The 25,274-nt window shown below is 34.7% G+C and overlaps 1 protein-coding gene across 1 annotated transcript in view; it reads right to left on the bottom strand.

The window, feature by feature from the left end:
• The window catches only part of IPO11 (importin 11), a 297,051-nt gene that overhangs the window by 27,321 nt on the left and 244,456 nt on the right, over positions 1 to 25,274 (bottom strand). Inside the window, exons 28-29 of the mRNA XM_037799092.1 lie at positions 13,770 to 13,865; positions 8,060 to 8,144 (exon numbers count right to left, since the gene is read on the bottom strand). Coding sequence (XP_037655020.1) covers positions 8,060 to 8,144; positions 13,770 to 13,865 — 181 coding nt within the window. The remainder of the gene's footprint in view (positions 1 to 8,059; positions 8,145 to 13,769; positions 13,866 to 25,274) is intronic.

Below are 25,274 nucleotides of genomic sequence, written 5' to 3'. Positions count from 1 at the left end.
TTGAATCAGCCTAACCAAAAGGTTCCAACCACAATAGGTCTGCCCCACAAGAATGGATTAAAAGAACATGGCTTTTTCTAGGGTACATAATAGATTCAAACCAGCACAGGTAATATGTAACCAACATGCAAATAAGAGTATATAACAATCAGAAGGTATACATAAGGATGAAAATTACTTTAACAGTGAAATTATTTTGTTTTGTTTTTAATGAATGAGAAATAAGCATTTGTAATCACAATTTTTAATGCTGTTTATTTAATACTAAAGTTTAAGAATCTAGTTTTCTAGGAGGCAGGGGAACAAAGGCAAATTTTACCTATTTATAATGGTCTTATTAAGTTATCAAAAAATCATTTATAGTGAAAAATTTGGACCTACTGATGTCTTATAACAAATCAGTTTCTAAATATGGTGGCTTTTTCCTATTATCTATCTACAGACTTTAAAGATCACTATGAGACAAAGGATGAAGAAAAAAACTAAGTATCATCATTTTTGAAGGGAGGAGAAAAGAATTGGATGGCAAGCCATAAAAAACTAACCCAAATACTTTCATTATGATTCAACACTCAAGTCTACCTTTTGTAAATTTCACTCAATCAGTAACTGTTATGGATCATGTGCGTATTCTGTCAATATTTCACACTGTTGTTGACTAAAAGAAAAGTAGAAGATAGGATCGTATCTTCCATCCTCAACAAAATAAAATTAGAAAACTTTAGAAACTGAGTAGTTTTTTTCCTTTCAATAGTAAACATTTATTACAAAAGAATAACTTAGTAATGTGAGAAAAGCAGCAAGACATCAAATACAATTTAAAGCTAAGGAAGTATTCAGTTTTGTCCAATTTTATTTATATGAATTTCTTACATAAAGATACATAATATTCTTTAATAGCTCTTATCTGTGTGACTGTTCCTGTGTTGTTTTACTTTCTAGAAAGGTATTTAGCTCTACACCAGGCATCTCAAGTTCAAGAGGGGAGAGGAGAAAGGGAACTCCTAACAGCCACCAAGGATAATACTCCTTCAGAAATAATCTTCTAGGTAAAAAGTGATTTTCTAAAGATTGAAAAAAAAAAAACCATTTTTATTGACTGGTATCTTAGACCATTAAATACTTTAACCACTGGAAAGCAGAGGGTTACAGGTTGCTGAGGACTGCAAAACAAACTGATATTCATAGTCGGAGGTCAGGTCAAAGCAATAATGGTTTCTGAGGTGCATGAGAAGGATGTAGTACCTGCCCCATGAACTCTGCTCTTCCCCAGGTCATTACTGAATAGACATTTGCTACCAAGAGAATTCAGAGCTCTGGGCTTCTGAGGAAGGGCAACTGCCATGTTAAATTATGGAGGCAAACAAGGCCTAAGAGAGGTGCCCTGCATGATTAACCAAAGTATACTCCTTCAGGGTACATGTTTATGGACTCCTACGCCACACTAACCTACAACTCTTGAAGACTATGAACACCAGAAAATAGTGAAGTTTCAAGTTTCCAATTCTGACCTCTGATTCATTAAATGATTAGGAGTTCATGGCAAATGATAATACTTCAGTGTCAACAAATGAGAAAGAAAAGACATTCCCAGTGACTTCTCATTTTTTGGTCTATGCATTTACACTTGATCATATTAACAAATGTAGTTTCTCTGAAAAAAACTGACATCCTTTCATGAACTTATGTCAATAGCATGGGGGAAAATAGTAATAGCTAACATGTATTGGTTCCTAATATTTGCAAAGCATTAATTATAGGATTTAAATTTATTGTATAAATCCTCAACCTGCAGTGGTATTATTACTGCCATTTCACCAATGAAGGAACTTATTCACCAATGAGATTCAGAATTTGATAATCACCCCAAATTAATAAAGCCGTAAGTGTTAGAGCTGAGATGTGAATCTAGGTGTGTTTGTACTACTCTGTACTATTCATGGCATACCATGATGCCTCTCACTACCACACTGCATTTAACTATATTTAAAGTCTTAAAATACACAGAAAAAAGTCCTGGTGAAAACAAAAAAGATAATGAAATCAACTGTACAAAAGGTCTCAAGTTATAAGGTGAGGCAAAGACCTTTTAAACTAACCAAGTTTTTAATAATGGCTAGATTCTGTTCTTGCCTATTGCTGTGACATGCACACTTTCACATTCTGACACTGGACAGGGCTTTTGATAAAGATTGGAAAGCACATAAGCAGGCTTCAACTATCACTGAATCCTATTTAATCAGCTCTTTTTTTCTAGCTTCTTAAAGTAGAATGTAAAGTAACTGGTTGAGACATTTCTTCTTTTCTAATATAGATGCTTAATGCTATAAATTTTACTCTAAGTACTGCTTTAGCTGCGTAAGAAAAATTTTGATATGTTAGGGTTTTTTTTTTTCCGAAAAATTCAGTGAAAAATACATTCTAATTCTCTTCTGAATTTTTCTTTAACTTATGGGTTAATTAGAAGTATATTAGTTACTTTCCCAATATTTGGGGAATTTGTAAGATATCATTTTGTTAATTCAATTCAATTTTAATTCCTTGTGTTTAGACATACATACTTTGTCTGATTTAAATCCTTTTAAATTTACTGAGTCACATTTTATGGCAAAGAATATGGTTTATCTTGATATTTAGTCCACGTGTAAATGAAAAGAAGGTATATTTTGCTGTTATTGGATGGAGTATTCTATATTTGCCAATTAAGTCAAGTTCATTGATAGTGTTGTCAAGACTTCTGTACTCTTAGTGATCTTTTTACTATTTGAAAGGTTACTAAAATCCCTGACTATAATTGTGAATTTGTCTACTTCTTGCAATTCTATCATTCTTTGCCTCATGTATTTTGTGCTGTTATTAGGTGCTTAAACATTTAGATTTGTTGTGTCCTTGGATAAAGTGACCTCTTTATCATAAAATGAGCCTCTTCATTACTGGTAATATTCTTTGTTCTCAAATCTACTTTGTTGGATATTAATATAGCCACTCCAGATTTCTTTTGATTAGTGTTAGCATAGTATATCTTTTTCGAGCCTTTTAGTTTTAACCTATTTGTGTCTTTTTTTTTTTAGAGGTTTTATTCATATACCATACATTCCATCCTAAGTAAACAATCAATGGTTCCCTGTATAATTGCATAGTTATGCATTCACCATCACTATCTATATGAGGACATTTCCATTTCTTCCACAAAGGAAGAGGCAAAAAAAAGAAAAAAAAAAGAAAAAAATATTTGTGTCTTTATATTTGCAATGCATTATCTGTATACAACATATCATTGGGTCCTACTTTTACATCCAATCTGACAATCCCTGCTTTTAAATTGGGGATATTTACATCATGTATATCTAATGTGATTACCAATATGGTAATGTACTCTGTGAATTGTGAGGTTTTCCACTCTGGCTAATGACAACAGGAACTACTCCTGGCTCTGTGTGGGCTCTGAGTACTGTTCTTCTAACAATCCTTTCTGAAGGTTCTTTCTCTGGGTAACTTCTCCACAGGCATGTGCTGATCACCGTTCAGATGAAGACTCAAAGGGGGACCTCCGAAGATCTTCAGAACTCTTCTGAACAGCTCTCTCCTCTCTGGTAACTAGCCACAGTGGCCTCTTTGGACTCCCAGCATCCTCTTCTCAAATCAGGAGGATCTTGGCTCCCCCTTCCCTGTGTCACAGCCTAGAAATTCTCTCTAGACTGTACCTATGACAATTATAGGGCTCATCATGTTTGTTTTTTGTTTCTCAGGAATCATTATCCTTCATTTTTTGATGCCTACTATCTTAAAAAAATGTTGTTTTATGTATTTTGTCTTGTTTCTCAGCTGTTTCAGGCAGAAGGGCAAATTTATCTCTGATATTTCCATCACTATTGGAAATAGAAGTCTGATTTAACAATATTTACAGCTGCAAAACACAAATGAAATTGCATTTTCTGCCTAGAAAATACATGATGTGGGACACAGAAATGCTTCTCTCTTTTAATTTCCCCTCCCCTTTGCATTTTAACTCTCTATAATCTCCCCACACATACATTCACTTAGCATCTAGCATTATACCTGACACATAGCTTAATAAATGCTTGCTGAATGGATATTCTAGTTTATTGGGTCAGGAAACCAAATAAATGTGAATTAAACTGAGAGTCCTTCTCGTTCTCCTAGTTTTAGGACAGAGAGGCAACAGAAAAGGAATCTTTGGAAAAAGTGTAATATGAAAAACATAATCTTTGATACATAGTGATCACGAGATATGAGTTTTACATAGGAATCATTCTCAAGTGAATTTAAAAAAAAAAGCAACAAGAATGAATCAACACTTACATTACTTTTGGGCATTAGCCCTTCTGTCTCCCTTGGCTCAAAGGCTCAATATTACTATTTCTTTCTGCAGCTTTCATTTAATTTGGCAGTAGCACTGAACCTCTGTCTCTGTCTGACCAGTGGCTAGTGTTAAAAAGGGTTTGATTTCAAGTGCTTCAATGTTCACTCTCTACTCATGACATATAAGGCAGACTGGTCAATTTAAGCCAAGTGAAGAAAAATTAGTTATGAGGGCATTGTGCTGGTTTGAAGCTGTTATGTACCCCAGAAGATGTCATGTTCTTTTAATTCATTCTTGTGGGTGCAGATCTGTTGTGGGTGGGACCTTTTGGTTAGGTTATTTCAATTGAGATGCGACTCACCCTATTCAAATTGGGTCATAATCCTGTTACTGGAGTCTTTTATGAGAGGAGAAGGACAGAAAAAGCTGACACAGCTTAGAGAGAAACACCCAGAGAGAACTGTGAGAGAAAAGCCCGAGAAGCTAAGAGAGGAGCCAAAGATGCTTAGAGAAGAGGCCATGGAACCAGGGGCTGAAAGCCACTGAAACCCAGGACACTGGCCATGTGCCTTGCTATCTGACAGAGGAACTTTGGATGCCAACATCCTTTCTTCAGAGACGGTATCTTCCTCTTGATGCCTTAATTTGGACATTTTCACAGCCTAAGAAGTGTAAATTGTAAGTTAATAAATCCCCACTGTAAAAACCAATCCATTTCTGGTATATTGCATTTCGGCAGCTTTAGCAAACCAAAACAGGAAGATAACACATAGTACATGTATGAGAAGTCAGAATATGTATCTAAAACTCTACGAAACACAGTGCTGGAATAGTCAAGAGATAATTTTGAATTAATTGTTGGGAGACCTGTAAAAAATGTATACCCTCCTCCCAATCTGCACATAATCTTAGGAGTTTACAAGCCCCTCCAAAACTCCATCCACAGACTGAAGCCCAGATTAGGAATTTCTCCATAAATAGATGCACACTGATCCTAATATTTAGCCTTCCCCTCCCAACCTTCTGAACTACTGTTTCTTAATCTAGAGTCTTTGGATTCCCCCCTTGCCCCCCCAATCAAAGGTCCAGTTGATATTTTTCCTAAGTCTTCATCCATACATTCTTATTAAGTAGAACCTTGTTTTTGGCATTGATACTTATAAGCATTGAAACATTTTTTTAAGAGAATAGATACGGTATAAATGTACAGTGTGGAAGATTCCTCAAAATATTTAGAACCTACAGAAATTTTACAAACTAAAATTGTAGAGACTGTATTAGAATAGCAGACAAAAATGTTGGCTGTAGTCTTGGCTTTGTCATTACCTAAACTTGTCACTCTAGAACTAGAGGTAACAACTTCTCTGTGCCTTGATTTCCTCATTTTTACATGATGACAAAGCTGTTATGGAGTAAAATAAGAGGACTAAAATACTGCTTTGGAAAACGATAATGTTATATATGCATCTGTACTTTTTTGTCCTAGTAAATAATTTCATTTTAAAATGAAAAGTACCTTTTCTGCTATATTGGTTTTTCTTTTAAATAATAATTCATAATCATCTACCAGTAAATACTTCCCCTTTCCCCTTGAAATTACAACATAAGATACTTCTAGTTTTCAATAAATTCCTAATGTTAAAAACATCACAGTAAATGAATGATTTTTTAATTTATTGAAAAAAATACATAATTTACACTTGTAACCCTGAAGAGACAGTGAAACTAATTTTCTTTATTTAAACTTACTTAAATTAGCACTGTATACATCATTAGATTTATTTAAGGGTAAGCTACATAATCTCAGCTTTAATCACAAGCTGCTGTGTTACCTTTAGTATATCCTGTAAGAGTAAAGCATTGAAAACCTTAGTAGGGATTACAATATAAATCCACATCAAATAACTACTGCAAAGACTAACTTCAAATTAAATCAGCCACTATGAAAAATAACAAAAATAATTTTCCCATAAATTGATACTATCTACAATTAGAATGGTTATGGCAAAATAATCAACTCTCAAATAAAATGAAGACTCACAAAACTCAATCAAGGAAATGTGTTATTTCTAAAACTATATTCTTACACTGTCCTTTGAGAAATATTTCACTTATTTTGAAAATAAAGTTAGAATTAAACTATTATATGACATCATTGAAGATTGCATATAGAATGAAAAACATCCTTGGGTAGCTTAATTTGCTGAGTAGATCTATCAAAATAACTGAAGTTAATAAGGTGTGCACAAAAGCTGATGACTGAACAGAAGCAGAATACCTATTATTCACTGAAAGTTCAGAATCTTGTGATGAAAAACATTATCACATTTTTTTTTGGTAACACTAATGATATGCTCAATGCCAAAAAAAAAGTAAAAGTAAGGTGGGGAAAGACAAAGACACTGTAATGGAAGAAAAGAAACTTCTGTGTATTTTAAAATATCATATAGTCTCATTTCAAGGTAGAACTATTTCCAGAGGTAAACTCAGAATTAAATACTTTGACAGAACCCTATGTATTAGGAAGGAAATGAACGGTATTAAGAGTTAAAAAATCAAATAATTTTTTAGCTCACTAGCACTGGAGACCCACTAATCCAATTACCCCCTCATGAGATGAGGGAACAACTCGAGAGAGACAAGATGATGACTTGTTCAAGGTCACAATTAACAGCACAAACAGGACTAGAGTTCAGATCTTTTGAGTCCTTGGATGTTGTCCTTCCCTCTACACTAGTTGCTAGGGAGATGAATTCTAGCATGAAAACCAAGTAAAATAAGTTAAACAAATACAACATTAAAAATGCTGTCAACGCAGAACAGTTTTAGCTATATGATGAGGATGAAGTCCGTGAGGGTTAATGTGGGATAATTCAAAGTAGTGAATACCATGATCAGACTAGAATAATAATAGTTAACACTTAAACAGTAATGACTAGGTGTCCAATATTATCCAATGACTATTTTACATATTAACTAATTTATTTACTTCTGAGGTAGATGCTACTGTTGTTTTCATTTTGCAAATGAAGAAAGAAGGCACTATGAAGTTAGTAAGTGGTGAGGCCAGGAGATTAGAAGAGATTCTAAGAGAAAAGGGGAAAAAAGTTTATTTATTTTACATTCATTTTATACATATTTTATATTCATGTGCCAAAATAAGTATTTAATAAATCAAGATTACAAATAATTTTAAAGGCAAGATATTTTAGATGTTTCTTATTTTTTTAATTCCTCTTTCTTATTGAATCCCTGAAGTAAGAATTAATGATTTTCAGAACAATTTAACAGTTAGCTGAATTTCAGGACATTTTTATAAAAGCCTGTGATGTATCTCAGATAAAGTTCATTGGGAAGATCTGTAAAATAACAGTGAATGCAAGAAATTTCAGTAAGTTTCCTCAAAACAGAAGAATATGCATTACAACTTAAATAGAGTTTGAGGGTCACATTTTTCCTCTAAAAAAAGAATGCACCCTCTGCTCTGCTGAGACTAGACACAATTATTTCAGATCAAGAGGTAATTGGAACTTCCTATATTAAAAATACAATGTATCTGGTTCTAGGGGTAATAGCAAATTTCAAAACTCAGATGCATTACATTAATTCTACAACAAGGGATGGCTGGATACATCTATGAATGGATGAAAAAATGGACTGGTAGATGTTTTCAAACTTAAAGAATATAATGATATTGGTTATCCCTAATTTTTAGAAGCTACGTTTGTAACTTACCATCTTTTTCCTCTTATCCTGTTCTGTGGGTGGTTCTTCATCTTCTGTTACTTTTGGTTCCTCAAGATGAGACATCAACATGCAGCTACAAGTAAAAAAATAGACATTTTAAATAAATAAAAATGTCTATAACATACTAAAAGCGAGCCCTCAAAATCACTGAGAATAGTCATGTTTGTATGCATTAAAATGTGAGCAACAGACTAGATAAATTAGATTATTTTTTTAATTAAGAAAAGATATCTCAATTTGAAAAGAAGCCCACACCAAAAAAAAACTGGTACATTTTTCTTGGGTATTTAAGATAGAAAATTTATTTATAGGCAACTTTTGAACCAAATATCACTTGACAAAACAAGGTGTGCCCTTTCTTTTTTAAATGATACTTACGAACAATAACAATACATACTTCTTTCCCACTAATCTTCACATTTCTGTAGATTAGTATAAATGTTTTATAATAGTAACAATAAACATTAATATCACTAAAGTATTGTTAATTATGTAAGAGTCTACTTTGTGTTCTAAATGGCATTACTATGGCTATGAGGAGACAGTCCCTAATATCACTGTACCTGCAGGATCATTATATATCATTTTATTTTGATTATCTGCACTACTGCTCTTCACCATTAGCAGAGATAATACAGTTTCCTATTCAGTTGACACTGGTTCCAGGGAGAAAAGACATGAATATTGTTTAGCGAATCATGTTGGTGGAACAAACTCACTCTTTACTAATTTAGAATAGCAGAATTCAATAATTTATCAGTCATAGGTTCCTACTCAAAAAAACTGTGGCAAAGAAAGTTTGGTTTCTCATGTTTTGTATTCAGTACAGATGAAGGGCAATTCCTGACCCAGCTTCATAAATAACTTTAAATCTGGGCTGAGGACAGGTATGGCATGACACCAGAAGCTTAATCAAGCTTGCTCTTCCAGGGGACAGGGGTGTCCTTTTCCCCCAATCTCCATCACCAAAAATACAACTTTTGGACACTGGTTAGATTAAAGAGTAAGAACCTTAGACTGGAAATCAAAGCCTTGAGAAACAGCAAGAGCTCAATCCTTAACTCACTGCAGGGCTTGGCCTCTTGGAGCCACAATGCTTTTGTGCATTATGTAGGTGATTGTGCCGGTTTGGATGTATTATGTCCCCCAAAATGCCATGTTCTCTGATGCAATCTTGTGGGGGCAGATGTATTAGTGTTGATTAGACTGGAATTCTTTGAGTGTTTCCATGGAGATGTGACCCAATCAACTGTGAGTGAAACATTTGATTGGATAATTTCCATGGAGGTGTTAACCCGCCCATTCACGGTGGGTGTTAATTGGATCACTGGAGTGGTAATAAAGGAGTTCACACACAGAAGGACCTTGGAGTAACCAGTGACATCTTAGAGGAGCTGCAGCTTACAGAGAATGCAACCCAGAAGCAAGCAGACGCCTAGAGAGGAATGTCCTGGGAGAAAGCCATTTTGAAACCAGAACACTGGAACAGACGCCAGCCACGTGCCATCCCGGCTAACGGAGGTTTTCCGGATGCCAATGGCCTTTCTCCAGTGAAGGTACCCTTTGTTGATGCCTTACCTTGTATGCTTTATGGCCTTAAGACTGTAAATTTATAACCAAATAAACCCCCTTTATAAAAGCCAATCCATTTCTGATGTTTTGCAAAAGAGCAGCATTAGCAAACCAGAACAGTGATGTAATATGGTGCAGCACAATGGATTCTGGCACAAAGTGAGAAAATTATGAGATCATTGTATCAACACAGTTATTTAATAAGGAGAAATGTACCATGCAAACTTTCTCTTATTAATACCAAACCCTGGGTACAGAGAGTAACAAAGAAATTTTTTTTCTCAGCACTGAGTTAGTGACAGGGAAGAAGATACAGCCAGGAAAGTTATACTCCCAAGGTGCACTAGAACTACTGTCCTGTGCTAGTAGCCCATTATCACTTCTTGGTATGAAAAGTCGAGGAGACATCCTTCCCAAGAAAAAGTTCTAAAAGCATGCATTTTAGAACTGCATGATAAGACGAGGATTCCTGCATACTAACCACAAACTTGCTGCATGATAAGACAAGGATTCCTGCATACTAACCACAAACTTGCTGTACAAACTTGTATTATAATTGCAAAGAATGTGGATCTCTAGGGAAGGGTTTCTCTTATAATGGTAGTTTGCTTTACTTTACATTCCAAATTCTGTTAACTTACTTGCATACTTAAAAAAAAAAAAAAGCCTAGTTCTGCCTTTTTTAAGAGACTTATTTTAATAATGTAGTATTTTTCAGGAGATATACACGCACACACACACACACCCCCCCCCCAACCAAAACTATCCACAGGGCAAAATATTTTATGTCTTTGCTTATCACATACCAGTTACCTAGAACAACCTTTCCCATTCTTAGACACATGGTTATCCTTTATTGTATTAACTGAAATATCACCACCTTCATCAATTCTTTTCAATTTCTACTTTTGTATTTCTCAAGCACTTTTCTTCAGTATGCTTAATAAATACACTCAGAGCTTTGTGTCAAATGAGATACTATAAAGCAGACTATACTACACATTCTCAGAAGCTATTCTCAAGTTTTCCCAGACCCTTTCCTCTCCTGTAGCAGATATTGCTCCACTGGTCATCAACCCTTCTAGGCTCTGAGTTCTTTCAGGACAATGCACCTTTTTCAGCCACTGAAGCCGTTTCCTCCCACAGCACATTGCCTGACACAAACAAGGCTGAATAAAGGCTAATTGTCAACCAGGCTTTATTATGCAGGTGAAGAAGACAGGGTTTTCTTCCTTTGTTCCAACTCATTCTAAATGAGACTATAGTAGGAATTCAGCAGAACTGGAAAGATTAACTTTCTTTGACTAAACTGTTTCAATAAACAGGAAGGGAAAGTTGGAGGCTGTTAGCTAAATAACTATTTCATTGTCTCACACTGACTTTTCTAAAAGTCTAATTACGCCTTTCAGTCTCATGGATATTAAATTCATAGGATTCTATGTAATTCACAGAATTTCACAGTAGGAAGATTATCAGAAAACTAGTCTAATCCCTATTACAAACTAAAATTCAGAGAAGAAAACAGTGGTTATATGTTCTAGCTATCTATATACACTAACCCTGGAATCTAGGCCTTTCTAATCTGGATCCCTGAATCGCTTTCTGGTCAGTTTTTGTTTACTTCCAACATCTTCTCCTTCTAAACCCAACACTTTTTCTTCATGGCTGGGCTTGGCATATTGAGTAACAAGACCTTGGCTCTAGTCTTGACTCTTTCACTAATTTGCTGGGTCATATCCTGACATTTAAAATCATGAAACTGCACTAGATAATGTACAAACTACTTCTGTCAACTTCCAGACTCTCAGCCCTTCTAAATAAAACCTGTTATAATTTTGTTCTACTTTCTAAATCCTGACTCTTACCCTTCCTAAAGACTATGACCCACAGTGCCTTTTCTTTGAACTTCTGTTAAAGCAAACCTAGAATTCTACTGTGTGTGTTCTACACAAACGTATATAATTACTTTACTTATTACTAGTCTTTCATTGTGCCATCAGCTCCCCCATCCCCCACAACTAAATTATACACTCCAAAGGAAAAGCCCTTTTGCAGCTGTCTCCACATCATCTGAACTTCTATTCTCCCAAAAGTGAAGCCATGTCACAGACACATTATATCTATCCATCTATCTATATATATGTTTAATAAGATTCAACACATATATCTACTTTCCATCCTTTTCAAAACAATATGATGTGCATGGATGATTTTAGAAAGAGTCAAAAAAAAAAAAAACAAACAGACTCAATATTTTATTCATGAGGAGTCCAGTAGTCTGGCATCACGTGCAGTGTTGTTTATCATTATATGAAATGTGCCCTTTACTAATAGCAATAATAAGAGGAAAAGTGTGGCAATTCTACTACAACGAAAGGACATAGTGATTAATTTTTAAAAAAGAAAATTTCAAATTAATAGCTGTATAAACATGAAATTACCATCTTTCCTTACAATATAATAATGATTTTAACTAGTCTCATAAAAAATACAATAACTATTATCTTTTGGAAAGTACCATAGGACCCCAAACACTTTAAAGGCAATAACGATGCTTTAACCAGACAAATGCAGAGTAATTCACCCCTTTTTCCCCATTAACTTGCGCAAAGGGCAGGGGAACTTCATAAGTTGAAAAAAAGAACATGCTCCAAACATTTTTAAAAAAGGAATATATGCACTAAAATACACTTGGTATTTTTAAAAAATCTGGAGACAAATCATAAAGATTAAACCTAAGAAGCCCAATCACAATATAATTTTAATAAATAAAGCTGATCTCAAGATCAAGAAATAAATATTATAAGCAAAATAAAGGGTAAATTTTTCTTTATAAGATACAAAATACACAAAATTACAAAATGATCATACTGAGCTGATACAGCGTGCTGGTTTGAATGTATTATGTCGCCCAGAAAAGGCCATATTCTTTGATGTAATCTTGTGGGGCAGACATATTAGTGGGATTAAGTTGGAATGTTTGGATAAGGTTATTTGCATGGAAATGCGCCCACCCAACTGTAAGTGATAACTCTGATGAGATTATTCCCATAGAGGCATGGCCCCACCCATTCAGGGTGGACCTTGATCAGTGGAGCCATATAAGTGAGCTGACAAGCAGAAGGAACTCAGTGCAGCTGTGAGTGACATTTTGAACAGGTGCTACAGCCAAGAGGGACACTTTGAAGAAAGCACAGGAGCTGCAGATGAGAGACAGTTTGAAGACAGCCATTGAAAGCAGACTCTTGCTCCAGAGAAGCTGAGAGAGGACAAATATCCCAAGTGCAACTAAGAGTGACATTTTTGAGGATCTGCACCCTAGAGAGGAACATCCTGGGAGAAAACCATTTTGAAACCAGAACTCCAGGGCAGACGCCAGCCATGTATGTGCCTTCCCAGCTAACAGAGGTTTTCTGGACACCACTGGCCATCCTCCAGTGAAGGTACCCAATTGTTGATGTATTATCTTGGACACTTTGTGGCCTCAAGACTGTAACTGTGTAAGCAAATAAACCCCCTTTTATAAAATCAATCCATTTCTGGTGTTTTGCATTCTGGCAGCATCAGCAAACTAAGTCCCCCAAAACACCATGTTCTTTGACAAAATCTTGTGGGGGCAGATGTATTAGTGTTGATCAGGTTGAAACTTTGGATTAGGCTGTTTCCATGGAGATGTGACCTGCCCAACTATGGGTAATACCTTTGATTGGATTATTTCCATGGAGGTGTGCCCCCCCCCATTCAATGTGGGTCTTGATTAGTTCATTGGAGCCCTATAAAAGCTCACAAACGGAAGGACTTCAGAGTGCTGCAGTTTAGAAAGACATTTTGAAGACGGCCATTGAAAGCAGATGCCAACCACATGCTTTCCCACCTAACACAGGTTTTCCGGACGCCATTGGCCATCCTCTAGTGAAGGTATCCTATTGTTGATGCCTTACCTTGGACACTTTATGGCCTTAAGACTGTAACTTTGTAACCAAATAAACCCCCTTATATAAAAGCCAATCCATCTCTGGTGTTTTGCATTCCGGCAGTATTAGCAAACTAGAACATATGGTGATACTGAACAAAAACCATGCAGCAATCCCAAACCCGAATGAGATTAATTAAATGACCCACTTACTCTTTATAAGTTCCTGTTTCAGAATCTTCTGTCATGACATCATGCAGGCCCTCCACAGAGATGTTTATAATTCCACAGAATTTATCTTGGATAACACTAGAATAAAAGAGGAGCAAAACAAGTTAATTGGAGTATTTCAACCAATAATTACTCTTTTTTCCTAATTATCCTCTTAAAATGAAGAGAAATAAATCTTAGTACTGAAATACAAAAGAGACTTTCAAAATATATTTCTTACCTTGTAAGTTTGCATATAACATTAAAAAGAATTTCATTCACTAGATTATTTGTGTGTCTAAATATTAGAGGAGTGGATTAGAAAAGAGAGATACTTTTATATTCTTTGATTTATTATATTATCTGAATGAAGACTTGGATCCAGACTATATAAAGAACTCTGACAACTCAATAAACGCAATTTAGAAAAGGGCAAGAGATTTGAACACTTTGCCAGAGAAGATGTACAGATAGCATATGAGTACATGCAAGGATACTCACTAAGAAATGAAAATTAAAATCACAAACAGATTTTAATTAAAATTTAAAAAAAAGATTGACAATATCAAGTGCTGGCAAGAATAAGAAACAACTGTGACCCTCACACATTACTGGTAAGAATACAAAATGGTATGTTCATTTTTAAAAACCCTCCAGCAGTTTTAATAAAGTTAAATACATGATCACCATACAACTAAGCAATCCCACTCATAGTTATTTATCCAAGAGCAATGAAAACAAGTCTCCTAAGACTTAGAGCTTTATTCATAATAGCTCCCAACTGCAAACAACCCAAATGTCAATCAACTAGTGAACGGATAAATTGTGGAAAGCATGTATAATGGAATCATACTCAGTAATAAAAAAGAACAAACTACAGCTACAAGCAACAAAACAGATAAATCTCAACATTACGCTAAGAGAAAGAAGCCAGACTCAAAAGGCTATATTGTATGATTACACTTTACGTGACTTTCTGAAAAGGCAAAACTACTGGAAGAGAAATCAGATCAGTGGTTTCTAGGAACTGCAGACTGACTGAAAGGGGCACACGGGAACATTTTTGAGGTGATGCAAATGTTCTGTATCTTGAGCATGGTGGTGGTTATAGAACTGTGTACATGTCAAAACCATACACCTAAAAAGAGTATGTTTTATATAACTATATATATATAAATATAAATATAAATTATACCTTAATAAACTTGACTTTTAAAAAAAGTGGAAGTACGTATGCATCCACTGGCACACTAAATTATAAAACCTGAGTTTAAAACTAAGTGAATAAATTACAATTCCTGCCTCTAGGGTACTTACAGTATCATTCCTGCAAGGAACAAAAGTGTTTCTCATGTTGCATTAACATGCATAATCAATGAAACTGTTTGGCAAAGTAATTCCCAGGATCAGCACAGTTTGGGTCATATACCAGTTTTTGTAAGGTCAAACTCTTTTGTCTGTCTGTTCAAATGTGATCAGGTTTTGGAGAACCAAATCACCAGATGGGCAAAATAATAACTAGTACATATCATTCTAATACATTTTCATCTGCATATAACACCTTCTGCAAGAGGATGTATTTTTGATCTCATATTTCCTTTATATAAAAACTAAAAACTCTCTAAAGAAACACAGTCTACCTTTTTTTTTAAGTTTAGTGAGAAATGCCATAGAAAAAGAACATGATTTTGCACTAAAACATCAGCCACTAACTATGCGATCCTACTCAAGTCAGTTCATTTCTCTTGGTCTCGGTTTCCTCGCCTATAAAATGAAGGTTGTACTCAGGAAGGGCAGATACATGGTGGAATATAGCCTTTTCCCCCTTCGCAGCACAGAGCAGGGCAGGACCTGAGACTCCTTTTTAATAGTGCACATACTCCAAAGCTATCAACAACTGACCTGAAGTAGCTAAAAAAGACAAAAAAGCCCTCTGGACTCTAGTTTCCAAGACCCTTTACTGGGCCTTTATTTCAATATTATCTAGGGCCAATCTGCTCAGAAAGTAGCTGCCTTCTCTACTCATGTCACTTCCAAGCATCAACCCTACACCTTCTAGGAGACCTGAAAATTTCACAAGAAATCAATGGAATTTCTGAATGTTGTGTGTTTTCTCAGTTAATTACTGACTATAAATTTTCCAAACATATCTGGCAACCCGAGTCTGTGTTTTACTACATGAGGCAAATGCTAGTTATGAGGGGGTGTAGGGGAAGATATAAAAACAGCACAATTTGGTAACTAGGACATTTTATTACAGATTTTACTTCAAATTATTTTCATCAACATTGGTGCTACCAGCATAGGCACATGTTTTGGGGGGAGAAGGTAAGAAATTATACCTTTGCCAAAATTAGAAACAAGTAATTAGCAATATGTTGAATTAACAAATTATGTAGATCCAGATAATCAGGTCTCAACTCAGACATGCACATTCATGAGTCTGAGCCTCCAAGGCTAAAAACAGATTTTGATAATTAAACTGCAATATGGATAAGACAAACTTCTGATTTCACAGTTCTTGCCAAAAGCAGTAACTTCACCCCTTTCTCATATATAATGACAATATATTGTTTAGATGAGACTGTTGGAATGAGAATAAAGTTGGAAAAATTTTTAGAGAAATCTAATGGGTTCAGGAAACTGTGATTTATAGAAAGCTGAAAGACAGAATTAGTGAATGGCTGACTAAAAAAGTGTTAAAAAAGATTAGAATGAATTAAGTCCAATGATATCCACAGAACACACTGGACACAAGTCAGAGGATACAGGTCCACACTGCTCTTCCTGTACATGCTATTCAGAAAGAAACACTGCGGCCCGGGCCCATACTTGCAGAAGTCAGTCATGTGATCACTGGGCCTCTACAGGATAACATTAGCATAATGTGAACACTCAGTAAATAATCAGGGAAATCAATGATCCCAAAAGCTTGAGAATTGATCTCCCTTGTTTTCTTTTTATAGCTTTGTTTTACCTTTTAATTTTTAATTACAAGTATATATTGCTGAGCTGCAGACATTACAATTGATCAGTCCACACCAGACATGAATCAGAAAATCAAACAGAAGGCGGCTGTGTTGGAAATCTTTTTCTGAAACATTCATTTTAGAAAACGCAAGGAAAGTTTAACATTGAGGATAAAAGATAAGAGACTGAAAGTAAAACCAATTTAAAAGATAAGTATTAGTAATCTGAATATTTTCTTCCTTCATGTCAAAAACACTCACTTTTTTTAAATTTTATATACTTGGTGATATATTAACATGGGTTACAAATACGCTGAAGAAAGAAGACAATCCTATCTTTCTATCTGCTTGTTTTGTTCTTCAAGGATGTGATAAATGATGTTATATATACAAATATATAATAAGTGTTAAATAAATAGGTGAGGATATGAAAAATTGTAGTCGTAGCAAATAAAGGCCCTTTGATCTTTTAAAATAATTTCATATAGTTTTCAGTTAACTTTTATTTTTCAGCCAAAATAATACTTGTAAATGAAACTGTACTCGTTCTTAATCTTGTCTTAGTATTTCCTAAAGGTGCGGCATTTTAAGACATTTTCTGGTGTATAAAAATATATCTGGAGAATTGCAGAAACTTAATGCAGATAGATTTTTCCTTGCTTTTGAAAACTATGTACTAAAGAAAAACAAATTATTCTATCTTCCTTGGGTTTACCGAGGCACAAGTGTTAAACTAAACATCCTTAGAAAAAAAGCAACTTGTTCAATCCCCACAGGCACAAATAAATGAAATATTTCAATATTTATTTGGTTAGCATAAAAAATATTAGATTGAATGTGAACAGGTCTCCAGTTTCTTTCTGTGTCCAACTTTCATTAATATTTTCTAATAAGCACTTTGCACTTCCATTGTTTAATAATTTGACCCATCATCAGAGCATGTGCCTTTAATTATCTGTCTATAAGTGATGGATTTACATATTTATGTCACCTCTTCATCCCCTTGGACCTGGGAGGAAAACAGACACATATACAAAAATTTCAATTAACTTTACAGAACTATTTTATAAGCTAAAGTTGATTATGTGACAGTTTTTCATGGTATAGGCCCAAGAAGGAAGTGAATCAGAACCTTAGTCACTTTAGAATTTTCACTTATCTAAAAAGACCACAATTATACTATTTACATATATCACACCTAATGAATATTTGAAGTCTCTCTTGCATTATTATATCTCAAATATAAGAGGTCAGTAAAGTCAGGGCAATTTAAGAAAATAAACAAGTTTTTAGGTACTAAAGACCACACCCACACAAAATATTCTTTTAACTATATTTCTCTGCATGTCATTCAACAAGATTAAGCAAATAACAGTTTATTGAAAGAAAGTGCTGATTTATAGTCTTATTCCAGAATTTCTGTAACACCAGATACTAAAAAAAATTTTTTTTCCTTCCTAGATGTTTTCCAGGACTAAGCTGCAAATACTTTTGTCACTTTAAATGGAAACACATATCCTTCCTTTCTACACAGTATTTCTCTGCACAGTCATGGAAAAGTATATTAATAAATCTAGTTCCCCTGACAAATACTGGCAAGGAAACAGGCTAAGAATTCATAGTGGAAATTCACTAAGTTATCTTAAAATGAAAGCTGAATCTTTTTGTGCCCAACAATGGTCCTTACAAAGGCTGTTATGTGATAAACCATTCCCCCAATTAGCTTTTATTTTGCTCCAGTGTGCACAAACACACATAGTCAAAAAGAAAAATCCACTATCTTCAAGACAATAAGAAATAAGTATAATGAATCTATGTGTGATAGATGAGAAGAAACTGCCATCACATGATGTTCAAAAGAAAGACTATGCTGTAAGAAACAATACCCAATGAAGATGTACTAAGACTCCATGAAAAGAAGTGTATGACACTGACTTGACACTGACTGGGAGAGAACTCAAGGTGAAAAAAATCCAATTGATGCTTATTCTGAATGCTTATAGGTATCATTCGACTTAATGGTTCTTTTTTTTTTTTTTAAGGATGTAAAGAAATTTAACAAGGATTTAACAGGGATTTGGTTGGTTAAGGGCATGATCTCTCAAATTGTAAATGTTGGACACACAGCTATGCTAATGTGATTAAAGCTATATGAAAAGGTATAGGGTTAAATTTCTGGAAAGTGCTGTATGCCACACAGCTCAGACAGATATGAAGATAATGTACTCTATAATAGTGTTAGATGATCAAAAGGGGACATTTACTAGTAATGATTAAGACAATGATGTCAAAGATTTATATGAAGCATTCAAAAACTGCTTCATGAAATAACAGGGAAAATAAATCTTTCTAAAGTAATAGATTACATTATTTAAAACACATATATGCAATTAAGCTAACAACTTAGTATTAAAACTAGACATTTGACTATATGTATTCAAGTTGACCAAAAAAATCTTACAGGGAAAATGGATGATCACTTTATATTTAGACCTGCCTTATGTAGGCTCACTACCAAATTCTTCCTAAAAACTGCTAGCACACCCACTGACCTCTTTCTGAGCTTCAGAACCCTAAACACATCTGTGTCTTTCCCATCCAATCTTGGCAGCCTCATGGGCATCTCAATCTCATGATAGCCAACACCACACCTTTGAGTACCTCTCCAACAACAAAAGAAACCAATAACAAAACAAAAGGCAAAATCAGGCTCTCTTCCAGTTTCTCTTAAAAAGCATCTCTATCCATCTAGTGACTCAAGCCAGCAACCAAGATTCAGCTTTGACCTTTCTACTCATTCACACCCAATTCATCACCAAATCCTGTCACATTTATCTCTGAAAAATTTCTTTGTTTCTACTTCTCCATATTCCTTCTACTAACACTGTGCTACAATACAGCTCTGTCGTTAGTTTGAACTACTGCATAACTTCCCAAGTAGGGAAGTTTCCACTCTTGATTTCTTCTAATCCATTCTCCACAGAGCAGAACAAAGTGCTCTTTGCAAATTTGATCCTGTCCTTCTATTGCTTTGAAGGTTTTATACCTTTCAATAACTTTCCACTACAACTACAAATCCAAACTCCTAAACATATTCCTAATCATTACCCAGCCCTGTCTGACCTGGCGGCTCCTTCCTACCTCTCTGACCTCAGAGCTAACAGCCCTTTCCCCACATTCACTATTCTCTAGTTAAATCAGCCATTTTTTTTGTTTTGTTTTGTTTTGCTTTGATACACACTTTCTAGCCTCAGGACTTTCACAGGGGATTTCCATTTGCCTGTAATCCTATTCCCTGAATTCATGTGGTAGGTTGTATTTGCACTGAGTAAGAATAAAACCACAAGTTGGTCTGGTTCTAATTCTAGAAGATGGTGTTCAAAGAGGCTTTCATACCTAAGAGGCAGATAACTGAGGATGATAAAAGGTTTTGGAAGCCAAAACAAAAGGAAATTGCACTAGAGCATAAAAAATTTTGAGGTCTCAACAAAATACAAAGAAAATGTAAACTCATATATTAAGGCTACAAAAAGGAATTCTATAGAAGGTATTTGGCAAAAAATAATGTTTTCCTACGCCAAAGAACCAAACTAAGAACATATGTCTTAGAAACCCAAGATATACAACGAAAAAATGGAGAGAAAGAAAATAGGAAAACAACATATATACAAGGTTGCCACACTATTCAGTATAAGAAAATTACTTCCTACTAAAATATGGTGCCCTTTATTCTATTGCATGTTGCTTTGAAAGTCAGAAGCAAAATATAGTTAGTCCGTATTAGTGAGGTGTTGTAATGTTTGTCTTTTCATTTCTGGCTTATTTCACTCAAAATGCTGTCCTCAAAGTCCATTCATCTAGTTGCATGCCTCACAACTTCATTCCTTCTTGTAGTCGCTCAATGTTCTATTGCATGATACACCACAGTTCACCATTCTGTTCATCAGATGTATCCTTAGGACACCTCCATCCATTGCAATGATGAACACTGACACCTTGAACAAGAGTGTGCAAAAGTCCATTCGTATCCCTGCTCTGTTCTTCCAAGTATATACCCAATAATGGGGTAACAGGACCTTACGGCAATTCCATTCTTAGCTTCTTGTAGAACCACCACACTGCCCTCCAGATGGGCTGCACCAGTCTACTTCCCCAACTACAGTGAATAGGTACATCATCCTTCTATCCATATTTTCTCCAGCATTTCTATCACTCCATTTATTTTTCCCCCTGCAATTTTACAGATATATATATTCACATACCATACAATCACCCACAGTGTACAATCAATTGTTCATTCATCACCAAAATCAGCCCTTGAACACATTCATTGCTCCAAAAAAATTTTAAATAATAAAAGGGAATAAAAGAAAATAATAAAACAAAAATAAAAAATAAAAATAAAATACAATAAAAATAAAATACAATTAAAAATAAATACAACAAAAAAATAAAATACAATAAAAAGGTCAGACAACACCACCACCACCAAGAATCCCACACCCCTCCCTTATATCCCGTTACAGACATTTAGCTTTGCTATACTGCCTTTGTTACAATTAACGGGAGCATATTACAGTGTTACTGTTAACTATAGACTCTGGTTTGCATGGATTATATTTTTCAACACCTTGCAAAGTTGACATTCACTTGTTCTCCCTCTTGTAAAAACATTTTTATATTTGTACATTTAATCACCCATCATTGACCACTCTAGATGATTGTATAACTATATAGCTTAACCGGTATGACTGTGTGATTGTGAAAACCTTGTGGTTCACACTCCCTTTATCCCACGTATGGATAGATGAGTAGAAAAATGGGGACAAAAATTAAGTGAATAATGGGGGGGGTTAGGACGTTTTGGGTGTTCTTTTTTACTTGTATTTTTATTCTTATTTTTATTTTATTTTATTTTTCTGGTAGTAATGAAAATATTCAAAAATTGATTGTGGTGATGAATGCAAAACTATATGACGGTACAGTGAACAACTGATTGTAAACTGCGGATGACTGTATGGTATGTGAATATATCTCAATAAAACAAAAAAAAAAGAGAAAGAAGCACTAAGATGAGGCACATCTGGGCTGGCACAGGCATACTAAATATTCATCACTATCATGCTGCTTTTCACCAAAAATGTTTCATTTTTAACCCACAGAGATTCCACATTAAAATGTGCAGCCACAGAGGCTACTAGTTTCAGCAAAGTGATGACAAGCGGTAGAGGGCTCATTTTAATTTAAACTATGCTTTAATTTAAACTTTACTTTCAAACTTTACTTTTCTATACCTTAGAATACCAGTATAGAAAAAATTGGGCCTATCACCTTATTTCTATTATTGTTTCAGTTATTAAAATTGTTAAGAAATAGACAATGAACAATTTGAGAAAACTGCTGCACAACCCTCCCACTAGCCTTAGGGTTCATAGATAAGTCCAATAACAGAAAAGAAAAATATAAATTTTATTAAGAAATAAAATGGTCTTCTTGGGAGAAAAAAATTAAATTACTATTCAGTGGTAGATGGATATAAAGTCTTAAAATAGATAAACAGAACAGCTTTCTCTTTATGCCACACGTTCTCTTTATGCCTCGTTCTCCTTCCTTTTAGTCAGAAGAATACATCATATTACAAGTTCATATGTACATTTTTCTAGCCTTGACCAGTAATAGAAGACAATTAAAAGAGCTGGACCTTTATGACGGAGAAGAACAAGAAGACCAAACAGGACACAAGGAAGTACAGGTGGGAGCAACTTGGTAGGGAAGCCTAGACTTTACTCCCATTTTTGTACCTCCAAAAAACAAATATGGCAGATCTTACTATTATTGTGGTATGGGTGAGATAATTGAGAAAAAAAATGCCCTAAATTACTTGTGGGTCTCCCTCTATCTCAAAGTTTAATCATTTAGGTATTCATAGAATTTATAAGTTCAAGAAATTCCACATGTGTTATGTCTGAATGTTCTATTTCTTGACCTGAGTGGTGGTTACACTTCTATATGTGGTTTATATATCAGTAAGTTTTCAAAAAATATTATGTTTAGAGTCTAAGGGTAAATATTTGTCTTTTATTAACACTGGTGTAGATGAGCTCTATTACTTGGGGAACCCCAAAGTAAAATATACAAGACAATAGGAAAGAAGAGAATAATCCATCCAACTGTCGTTGACTCAAAACACAGTGGCCTTCTATTTCCTGGGCACTCCTGTTGAAGTCTTTATCCCATCCCTCTGACGCCCTCACCACAGCTTAACATCAAAATTCTCTACTCCAATGCTAGAGGGGGTTGGGAAAAGTTCCCAGTTATAGCAGAAGAGCTGTTTCTGAATTTCACACTGGAATTCTAAATATATTTAAAAGATATATATTTTTAAATTGATAATGTTATAAAAATTGGTAGTTGAATTCTATACTTCTCATTTGCTATGGGGGAGGAAAAAAAGACTTTTTGGTTTGCTATGGAAACCAATATTATAAATGATTTAACCATCATTTATAATATTCAAGGAAAAAAAATGGATTCTGTTTCTAAAGCTATGCTGAAACACAATCATTTTAAACTGGAGCCTATCTGTTCTTGAGTGTTCTAATCAAAAACCTTTAGTAGGTGGTAGAGAAATACAGAAATCTTGAAAAGGGTAAGCTTGTCAACCTATATTAATTCAAATTGTTATTTCGTTTTAACTTAGCTGTTGTGTTCATGGTAGGGTTGATCAAAATGTGAAATAAAGAAATACAGAAATTATATCAGAAAATTATTAAGTACATAGTCCTTCAAATCGATTTTACCTTTATTAAATAAGTTTTTGTTTTTTTTCCTTCCTCCTCCTCTGCCCGCAGATCCACACTCTACCTCCACTGCTCTGTGCCACACCTGTGTGCGCTCACCTGCTTCCTGTTGACCATGCCCATAAATAAGTTTTTAAGCTGCACAAATATCAAACAACAATGAAATGTGAGCTGGCTAACATTTTACAAAGGCTTGAGTGCTGACAGAGACTGAAACGAACACTTAATTGTAATACTACTTATACAACCATACCATACATAAATTGGTACTAATAAGATTAAAGTTTTCTAGCTGAGCCTAAATCAATTATAAGTTACATATAAAAATGCAAAATTTTCATACAATTTCTAAATTGCCTTCTATGAAGATGGAAGGAATTTTGTTTTAAGATCAAGATAAATTTTTGTTACAGTGATTTTCCTAACTTCAAATAACCAGCTATGCTGCTCCTAAACGTTTTTAAGAGGATATAGTTTTAAGTAGTGGAGAGGGAGGATATAAAGGGGTGTCTACCTTTTAACTTATACATGTCTGTACTGTTTGAATTTATTTTGATGAACATGTACTTTAAGTAATTAGAGAAAAAAATTTAATTGGAATTGTAGGGGGTGAAGGACACAACAAAGAAGATTATTAAAAATGTCATTCACAGTGAAACAAGCATCACACGCTCTTCCATTATGAAAAAAAGCAATTTAAGCAAAATATTTATTTAAAATACAATCACATTTTCTGCTGAAATCACCACCATGGGCAAAGCCTTAAGCTAGGTGGGGAAAGGTAGAGCACTGTTTTACAACTCTTATGCAGTGTCTCCCTTTGCAATTTCTATATATGTCATGTCTCAAACCACTCCTCAACTCCTTTCAGTTTTCCTCTCAAATAACTTAGGTAGTGGTTATCAAAGTGTGCTCCGCAGGCCAACAGCAAAAACAGTATACTTGGTGGAACTGCAAACTCTCAAGCCCCACCTCAGCCAGACCTACTTAATCAGGAAATGGAGGGGTGGGAGTGGGGGTGGGACCCAGCAAGCTGTGTTTTAAAGTATAATTGACAACATAATACCTTCTAATAAATATTTCAGTTTCACAATACAAACTCAATAATCATCAGTTGGTTGAACACTCCCAGATTGTTTCAGGCTAATTTTATATGGATAGCATTTACTTTTAATAATTAAAAAAATACAACTTTTTATTTGTAAGGGGAAGACAGACACAAACATAAGATACAATGCTTAAGAAGAAATTTTTAAAATATATATTTGTGGCTCAGGTCACTATTAACCAATCAATGAGCATGGGCACTTACTATATGATGAGTACTACAGTGCTAAATGAGTATAAACTTATATAATAGAGAAAAACATTACATCACTTCAAATCTCAATCATGTCTACCAGCATCTCCTGAGGACTCCTTCACCTTCTACAAGGTCTTATTCTTACCTGCCTCCTAACATCATGACCCAAGTGGTGGTGGTTATTGTTAACATTGTAACACATGCTTCCAGTGTATTGGGCAAATGAAAGGTTAAGAATTACTGATCTTTACCAAGATAGACTTCTCTCCTGAACTACTGTTTGTTGGATATTTCCACTTATAGATTCCAAATGAACCCTAAATTCAATATATCTAAAACTGAACCCATTACTTTTCCCCACACATATCCCCACTCCTTGTTTTCTTACCTCAAGAAAGCAGCTTAAAACTGTCTAAGCCAAAAACCTAACATCCTT

The sequence above is a fragment of the Choloepus didactylus genome, chromosome 11 (assembly GCF_015220235.1).
Source record: "Choloepus didactylus isolate mChoDid1 chromosome 11, mChoDid1.pri, whole genome shotgun sequence".
Lineage (NCBI taxonomy): Eukaryota > Metazoa > Chordata > Mammalia > Pilosa > Megalonychidae > Choloepus > Choloepus didactylus.
The sequence above is the reverse complement of the archived record's forward strand: the minus strand, read 5'-3'. Positions and strand labels throughout refer to the sequence as shown.